Source organism: Capra hircus, chromosome 22 (genome assembly GCF_001704415.2).
Source record: "Capra hircus breed San Clemente chromosome 22, ASM170441v1, whole genome shotgun sequence".
In the NCBI taxonomy this organism is placed as follows: Eukaryota; Metazoa; Chordata; class Mammalia; order Artiodactyla; family Bovidae; genus Capra; species Capra hircus.
Window position 1 is genome coordinate 6,544,772 of NC_030829.1, and position 9,634 is coordinate 6,554,405.

At 44.2% G+C, this 9,634-nt stretch overlaps 1 protein-coding gene across 1 annotated transcript in view; it reads left to right on the forward strand.

Moving 5' to 3' along the window:
* GPD1L (glycerol-3-phosphate dehydrogenase 1-like) overlaps positions 1–9,124 on the forward strand; it is a 58,138-nt gene extending 49,014 nt beyond the window's left edge. Inside the window, exon 8 of the mRNA XM_018038391.1 lies at positions 6,193–9,124. Coding sequence (XP_017893880.1) covers positions 6,193–6,289 — 97 coding nt within the window. The 3' untranslated portion in view covers positions 6,290–9,124. The remainder of the gene's footprint in view (positions 1–6,192) is intronic.

Below are 9,634 nucleotides of genomic sequence, written 5' to 3' on the forward strand. Positions count from 1 at the left end.
TAGGGTCCTGTCCTTTGATAGGATTCTGAACTGACACGTTGGCCGGTGTGAATCTGTGTGCGCCCTCTAACTGCAGGATGATACAGGCTGGAACAGGCGTTCTGGGATCAGTACCTGCCTGTGTAAAAGCAGATGTAACCAAGCAGGAGAAGCCTGCCTCTCCGTAGTCATGTCCCATTTCCTTCTGATTAGAAGTGGACCTTCTAACTGATTAGAAGTTGGTGTTGGACAGGGAGGCCTGGCGTGCTGTGGTTCATGGGGTCACAGAGTCGGACGTGACTGAGCGACTGAGCTGAGACGTGGACCGTGTCCTGCCTGTGTTGAATGAGGTCGCAGCTGGGTTGGGGTCCCTACCCTTCTCCCAGGCTGAATGTCGAGTCCCTCAGTGTTCAGGCAGAGCTTAAGTCCTGCCATTCTCACTTGGCACCACCTCTTACCTGAATTTCTTTCTCTGCCGTTCCAGCCATCATCACCCTGGGCTTCCTTCCCTTCCTACTCCCTTCCCTGCTGTAGAAAGAGTGCTGAGGGGGAGGCCAGTGGCCCTATGGCTCAGCTGTGTGGTCTTGGGCAGGTCATGTGTTTAGCTGTTCTATGCCCTTTTATCTGCAAACTCAAACTGGTAGACCAGATGACTGCTGTGGTTACCTCTAACTCAGAGACCTCCTGTTCTTTCAGAATGAAATTCACAGGCCTTAGGTTGGCATCTCAGTCCAGTTACCAACTTGGCTTCTAACAGCATGTCCTGTGTGCCCTGTTTAGTAGAAGTGGACCTCCGTTACCCCAACCGCCTCTTTCTCAGACTCCTGTGTGCCTTTCCCTGGCAGTTTGACCTGCCTGGACACCCCTTTCATGAGCATCTCAACCATCATGGCCCATGAGGCAGCCTGGGTGTGTCCTCAGAGAACCTTTTCCATACCCTGTAGAATTAAATCACTTCCTGTACTTTGAAATTACTGTTTAGAGCAGCAGTCAGCCAACTTTTTGTGCAGAGAATCACATAACAAAATTTCACCTTTGCAGACCACACACAGGCCTCTGCCTGTGTGTCTTTGTTTCCTTTTATAGCCCTTTAAACATGTAAAAATCATTCTCAGCTTGCAGGTGGGGCAAGAACAGGTCACAGGCAAGACTTGTATTTCTGGCCGTGGTTGCCACATCCCTGGTTTAGACACTATTGCTGCTAAGGTGTTGCTGCTAAACTTACAATTTTACTTTGATTTTTCAAGTCTGGGAGGGGGACCACACTTCCGGGAGAAAAGACCGTTGCAGTCATACAAAAAGGCGCACACGGAAAAGTGGGCCCTGATCCCCACCGCAGACAGAAGCCGCTTTCTCAGGGTTCGTTGACCTTTCCACACGGTGCTTTCATCGGTGTAACAGTGACCGACTCCACAGTCTGCTCTGCCCCTTTTCTTCACTTCAGGGTATGTTTGGAAGATTGTTCAACATCTGCACCCAGAGGTCTCATTTACTGTCTGCAGAACATTCCACAGTGCGGGAGAACCTCTGTTTATTGACCAGTCTCCCCTTGATAAATGCTAAAGCTGTCTGGGTTTTAATGCTGTCTTGAAATGTGCTTTCTTCAGCGTCTTTGTGCCTGTCTTTACGACCACGTGTGAGTATCGGGCGTTTGTCCACTCGGGCTCCCGAGGCAAAATGTCTCAGACAGAGTGGCTCACACAACAGGAATTTCTTCTCACAGTTCTGGAGACCGGAAGTCAGATATCTGTCCGCAGGACTGACCTCTCCGAAGTGTCTCTCCTCGACCTGTAGATGGCGTCTTACCCCCATGTCTTCAGGGGTCTGTCCCAGTCTCCTTATGATACCAGCCATATTGGTTTAGGGCCCATCTTAATGAACCCTGTTCACTTAATTTCCTCTTAAGTGCACCATCTCTGAATACAGTCACTCTGAGGTGCTGGGGCATTGGGTGGATTGAGGGGGCTGGGGTACAGTCAGCTGGTAACAGTGCTGTAAAGGGCTGGGGCCTCATTTATATATAATACTACACATCTCTGTGCCTTAAGGATGTCTCAGATGGTAAAGAATCTGCCTGCAATGCAGAAGAGCCGGGTTCGATCCCTGGGTCTGGAAGATCCCCTGGAGAAGTAAATGGCAACCCAATCCAGTATTTTTGCCTGGAGAATTCCATGGTCAGAGGAGCCTGACGGCCCATGGGGTCACACAGAGTCAGACACGACTGAGCGACTAACACACGTACATCTCTGCCTTGCCGAGGCCTGAAACATCTAAGCCCTCAGTCTCCATTAGTGGGATACTTGATTGATAGGTTTATGTCCATTTTGTAATGAAACATTGTCTTTGGTACTCCTTTCACTTTCTGTTATTTTAAAATTATTTTTCTGTTTAGCTATGCCAGATCTCAGTTGCAGCATGTGGGAGCTTTAGGGATCTTTAGTTGCAGCATGTGGGATCTAGTTACTTGACCAGGGTTCAAACCCAGGCTCCCTGCATTGGGAGTGTGGGGTCTTAACCACTGGACTACTAGGGAAGACCTTCATTTTTTTTTTAACTAGTTTATTTTTTGGAAGTATAGTTGCTGTGCAACATTGTATGTTACCGGAGAAGGTGATGGCACCCCACTCCAGTAGTCTTGCCTGGAAAATCCCATGGATGGAGGAGCCTGGTAGGCTGCGGTCCATGGGGTCATGAGGAGTCGGACACGACTGAGCAACTTCACTTTCACTTTTCACTTTGATGCATTGGAGAAGGAAATGGCAACCCACTCCAGTGTTCTTGCCTGGAGAATCCCAGGGACGGGGGAGCCTGGTGGGCTGCTGTCTATGGGGTCGCACAGAGTCAGACACGACTGAAGCGACTTAGCAGCAGGGTTGTATGTTACAAGTATACAATATAGTGATTAACAACTTTTAAAGTTTATACTCCATTTACAGTTATTATAAAATATTGGCTAAATTTCTCATGTTGCAAAATATATCCATGTAGCTTATTGAATTCATAACAGTTGGTACACCCCATCCTTCCACCTCTCTCTTGCCCCTCCCTGCTTCCCTCTCCCCACTGGTAACTGCTAATTTCTTCTCTATATGTGAGTCTGCATCTTTTTGGTTATATTTATTCATTAATATTCTTTTTTATGGCCGAGTAGTATTCCATTGTTTCTGTGTACCAAATCTTCTTTATCCATTCATCTGTTGATGGCTGTTTAGGTTGCTTCCATATTTTAGCAATTGTAAATAATGCTGCTATGAATATTGGGGTGCACATACTTAAATTAGTGCTTTTGTTTTTTTCAGATATATGCCCAGGAGTGGGATTGTTGGGACATAAGGCAGTTCTGTTTTTAGTGTTTTGAGAAACAGCCATACTGTTTTCCACAGTGGCTACATCAATTTACATTCCCACTAACGGTGTAGTGAGGTTCCCTTTTCTCCACATTCGTGCCAACGTTTGTTATTTGTGTTCTTTTCCATGATGGCCATTCTGAGGCCATCATAACTGTGAGGTTATGTTCCTTTTGACTATGTTCATTTCTCTGATGATGAGTGATGTTGAACATCTTTTCCTGTGCCTGTTGGCCATCTGGATTTCCTCTTTGGAAGAATATTCTGTTCTTATGCCCATTTTGTAATCGTGTTGTTTATTTCTTGCTGTTGAGTTGTATGAGCTAGTCATAGCATTTGCAAATATGTTCTCCCATCCGGTAGGCTGTCTTCGTTCTGTTAATGGTTTCCATGTCCTCCTCCCACTTTTTAACCTTCTTCAGAGAGTTCCTCAAACTGATCTAATTGGCTTTATAGTCTTAATTTTTGGATGTCCTGTGGGCCTGAAATAAGTCCTTTCTTAAAAAACAGATTTTGCTTTTGAGCTGCGGTGGGGCTTTGCGGCTGCATGCAGGCTTTCTCTGGTTGTTGCACAGGGGCTGCTCTGCGTCGGGGTACTCGGGCTTGTGCACAGGCTTTGGGTGCACGAGCGTCAGTCATCGTAGCACTTGGGCTCAGTAGTTGTCACTCAAGGGCTCTGAGTGCTGGCTCTAGAGTTGTGGTGACAGGCTTAGGTGCTCCAGAGCATGTGGGATCCTTCCAGACCAGGGATTAAACTGGTGTCCCTTACGTTGCAAGGTAGGTTCCTAACCCCTGGACTGCCTGGAAAGCCCATAACATTTTAAATGATAGAAAATAGCATTTAGATGGGCATTATAGCCTAGTGGTTTAGTGTTAGCTAGAAAAGTCAGAAACCGTGCCTCAGTTTCCTCATATATAGAATAGGGATAACATTATCTACCTTATAGTGTGGTTGTGAGGTTAAACAAGTTACTTGTCAATAGAAATGTACCCCCCCCCACCCTGTATCACTTGTCATCATCTCATCTGCAGAACACATTTTGAAAATGCTAGTTGTGAAAATTGGGAGTACTTTTGGCTTCACGAGCAACAGCCAATTAAAACACCTTGAACGATATGGTTATTTTTCTCTCATAACAGATTCCAGGGGTAGATGTTATTGGTGTTGTCTCAGTGTCTCTGGGTTAGAATCTTAGTGATCCTGTTGGCCATTCCTTAAAGCCTCAAGGTGGCTGCAGCAGCTCCAGGCATCGCATACTCACAACTGTACTCAGCAGCATGGAGCAAGGGCGGTCTAGCAGATATTTTTGTCTAGTGCCTCTCAAGGAGAGAAAGATCTTCCCCAGAAACCCTCCCAGATGTATTCTGTCTTGCTGGCTAGAACTTGCTTACTTGGCCAATTCTGGTGTGAAAGAAAGGCTGAGATAGGGTATTTCCAATTTCAGTAAGGAGAGAAGGGGGCTGGGAATGATTTTGGGTGGCACTCATTACCTGCCACTCTGCTTGAGGAACACGCAAACTGTTCTCACCATAGGAACAGGAAAGTTAAGTCATGGGAGGACAAAGGAAGGAGTTAAAATCGCCTGGCCTTAACTCCCATCCACAAAAATCCATTCGACAAGCAGTAAGCACCTGCCTCTTGCCTGCACTGGGCCAGGCCATTTTGATGCAGAGGTGAACAAAACTAGCCTTGGGCCCTGTCCTCTCAGATAGTCTAGAACCCTTGGCTGCGATGTGGCTGCATTTACAAGCTGCTGTTTATTACACACATCATGTATCAAGTGTCGCATTTTCCACCTCACACGTTAAGTCACTTAATACAACAATCCTGAGTGTCCAGTCCCATTCTGCAGATGAGCAACGGGACAGAGGGGTTGTGAAACTTGCCCAAAGTTAATAGGCTGTGAAATCAAAGATTTTATTAAGTCTAGCTGACTCTGAAAAATGCCAGAACATTCTGCACCTTAAAAAACCCACAGTGACAGACTGTCATAAAGACATGTAACCTATCGGCACTGTTTCCTGTTCTTAAATCATGTTATCACTGCTTAACTAGATAACTTTCAGAATGGTTTTTAAGATTCTTGTGATTCTTTCAAGCTCACTTTAGGCAGTGTGTATGGGTTTGAAAGCCTGTTGGCATTACTTAGTTATTTCCTTAGTGATTTCTGCATTAAAAAAATAAATACTTACTGAGTGAGCTAGCAGTACCCTGGGATAATGTTACCTTTTCTTATAGTGGATTATTAGCCTACTCCTTCATTCCCTCATCCATTTCAAACTGTCATTTATACCTGTGTTTGCATCTTAGAAGAAACAGCAGGATAAATTCCACCTCCCACGTGAGATCAGCGTTTTACTAATCATGAGTCCCCTTGTTGATTCTTGTGGGAGTGTTCCAGGCCTCCATTGTTCATGGTGCTGTGTGGGCTGCCTCGTCTTCATCCTTGGATGATTCGTTTAAGAGAAGCGAGAGCAGTACCTCCCTACAGTTTAAAATTTATTCTCCAACCTTTTAAAATAGTGACATACACCTGAGTCCATTCCAGATTTGGTCAAGAGCCTGAGCCACAACTCTTGATGTCGGTGACCACAGATGTCCCTGTAAAGAGTTCCCTGGGACGGGTCTGTAGACAGCACACTCCAAGCAACCAGAGGATGGTTTAGGTTGTACCAGGTTCTTACAGCCACGGTGCAGAGGCTCCCTGCAGACCACATAAGGAAGGGATGTGAAGGAGGGCGCTTTGTTTTCCAACAGTAGCATGCTAGTCTGCAGTCTGTTGGGCCGGACAGAAAGACTGGTTGGTTCTGCGAGGTAGACCAGATGGTTTAACTTGTCTTTTCCCATCCCCCCTCCCCCAACCAGGTTCCCGTTGTTCACTGCAGTGTACCAGATCTGCTATGAAGGCCGGCCCGTCCAAGAGATGTTGTCTTGTCTCCAGAGCCATCCAGAGCATATATAGAGTGAATCATTCAACCTGTCAGGAAACGGCCTGCCTTTCGTATCAGACCTTTAGATTGGTGGAAACCAGGACTTGGCAACAAAGATGTATGCTCGACTGTCATCCCATCATGGATGTGTATGAATTTTTACCAGGTTCACGTTTGAATTGCAAGATGAAGTTCATTGGCTAAGATGTTACTGGGCAACATCTGGACGCACATATGTGGCCATGTGAATGTGTGCTCCTTTCTCATTCTATTGATGTTTCTATGAACTAAAATTAAAGGCCCTTTTTAAAAATCACTTTTGAAATTTTCCCACCATGGTAGCATACCAGATTGGAACTATCGCAGCTAAAAGTTTTGAGTTTCACCGAAGGATTTCTTTTTCTCATTCTCAAGGTTAAGGTTAAAATGTAACAAGCATTAACACGGCAGAGTAGATGAGTGAGGGGGTTCAAAGATCAACATACTGAAACTGAAACACTATCTCAGAGCCAGCATAATTAACTGCTTCAATTGTAGGTTGATCTTTTTTTTTAAGTAATTACGTATTTTAATTAGGTCGTCCACTCACTGATATATTCCACTCATAGCAGTTTTCTGCACTTTCAGCCTCTTTTCTCTTCATTAACTACCAGAATGTACTTTGGTAAAGGCACAGCAGTGGCGGAAGGCCGAGAACTCACCTGGGATGCTCCTGCTGTGTTCTTCGATAGCTACCATCATGTGAGGCCTTTTGTCAGGTTGTACTTGTGTTCACACATTTCTTGTAAGCCTCACAGACCCCCTGAGAGGGGGCAGCTGTTACTCCTCTTCTAAGGTCCAGGCTCTCTGCCTGGTCATCTGACAAGAAGGCCAGATCCAGAGGCTCAGTCGTCACTGGCCTGGCTTGAACACCTGCTGACTGGTCATAGCAAGTGCTGTCCCCAGGCTTTCTGGAGGGCGTGGGCAGCTTTCTGCAGTTGAGACTTGCATGGGTTCTTGTCTAGAAGGATGTCACTCAGTGTGGACCTCACTCCATTTGCTCCACTTGAAGTCTCTTAGAAACATAGGTTCCCAGGTCCCTCCCCAACCCCAGCCTCTGAAGTGAGGTCTAGTATCTCTGCCTTGACATGCCTTCCATGTCTTTCGATGCTGTCTACTGTCTGAGAACCACTACTGTAGAAAATTTATTATTTAGATTCGCATTTCGCAAACCACGTTCCACAGGAAACCAGCGTCCCAGGATCCAGTAGTGGTCCTGATGTTCCCTGGCAAGATCCAGTGAGTTTGGGAAAAGCCATGTCTGTACACCCCTCCTGAAGGGATAGACTGTGTGTTCATGGAACATGCTTATTTAACCCAGCAAGTCCCAGACAGATTATGGAGATTTTTTTTTTTTTTGGCAAGGAAACATACCAGTTTCCAAGGAACACTATTCCAGGCTGAGGCAACCACAGGACAGTGCAAGTATACTTCACTGTCTGCAGGAAATGAGAATGAATGGCTACCTGTGGTATTGTTCATTCCGCACCTTTATATAAAGCTCAGGTCTGCCACAGTCTTTGCTGAAGCTTTAAGGCGACAGTATCAGGTACAGCCAAGTGGATGTCAACTTCGCTGAAACGCACACTGTGTGGACTCAGTGCTTTTAATTCTAGAATTAGAATGGAAATTACTGTATCTTTGTAAATGTGATTGGTTTCAAGATAGCACTGCGGTTACCTTACATGGTAGTGGGTGAGTGTTAAGGAAATGTATGAATGTCTTTTACATTTTCTTGGATTTTCAGTCACTTTGAGATTTTGACCTTTTTTATTTTCCAGCTTGGGATTTGTTTTCCCCTTCTATACCCAGAATGATTCTAAACTAGATTTTTTTTCCGTGGGAATTTTAAAAGCTCCTATACATAGAAGAATATGAAAGCACACAAAATGCTATGTTTCATCAATTTTAGTGCCACTGTTAATCAATTTTTGCTTGTCTCATAATTAATCTTTTTAAAAGTTTGTACATAAGTAACAAAGTTACTTTTTAAGATACATAAAGGGCTGTAAGCTAATTGTGGTGTCTGTCAAGTAGCATCATCAGATGTGAGGATTCGGATTTTTGTCTCGTCTATATTCTTCATCTGCATTCAGCTTCTGACTCTGGGTTTTGTACTTGAGTGTTTTTTCTTTATAAATGCCTTCTCACCCTTCTGAAGTCTTTTGAACATACTGATGATATTCTGCACATATAGAAAAAGGTAAATTTTATATAAGTTTATGCTTTGCTAACTAGATATTTATTACTCTACGAGTTATCTATTTTTATAACCACCTGTGGTCCATCATTTATTTTAATTCACCTTTCTTACTACTAATTACGGTAATTGGGGAGGGAGACATCTAGAAAAGAAGCTTAATTTATACTGTTTCAGCCAAATCTGTGAATGTAAAAACTACACTGTTGCCTTGCGATAATCCAGCCTACTATAATGTGGAACATTATCTATCTTGAAACCCATCCTAGCAGGTGGAATTGAGCTAAACTCCTCCTGGTTTTTTATTTAAGTCTTAGCTATCATGTGGCCCCATGGCATCAGCCCAGGGAGTGGTGAGATGCCACTGTACCAAGGAATCTTCAGTTTCTTCCACGAGCTCTAAGAGCCTTTTACCTACACATGTACTATGTTTGTTTACAGACTGTAGGTGGATATGATTTAAAAGCTTGATTTAATAAAAATTGAATCCCCCCAAACCTGTGCTACTGATCCTGTTTTTTTTTTTAATCAGCTTATGTGATAGTTTTATTTGTGTAGGTAGTCTCTCTTATTTCTCTCCCCAAACTGTGTTACCTTGACAACAATAAAAAGGCAAATTTTAAAAGAAGGGCTTCCTCTCTAATGCATTCCTCAAACACACATCTGCTTCCATTTGTCGGTAGCTGTTCCCTTCCATTGCTTGCTGCTATTTTTATGGAATTACAAGCATAGGATGGAGGCCTTCTCCTTCCATCCATTCAGTGGATTAAGTGTGAGGGTGAAAGGTTGCTGCTAAACCACAGCAGATGCCAGGATTCTTGGCCTCCAGAGGAGAAGAATCCAATCCAGGGCCAGAAGTGAGGCTTGATCGCTCAGAGATTTTGTGTGATAGAGTTTAGAGGAAGCGTCTGACATAGACATCAGAAGGGGCAGAAAGAGTGCCCCCTTGCTAGTGTTTCAATGGAGTTATATACTTTTTAATTACTTATTACAGTGAATCAAAAGAATGTCTGGAAGTTGTTAAGACCTCACTAGACCCACTCCCGTAATTTACATTTCAAGATAATAGCATTAGCCAGAAGGTGTTTTCCAGAAACTGTCCTCAAGCAGGATACATTATTATATAATCCTAAGGAAT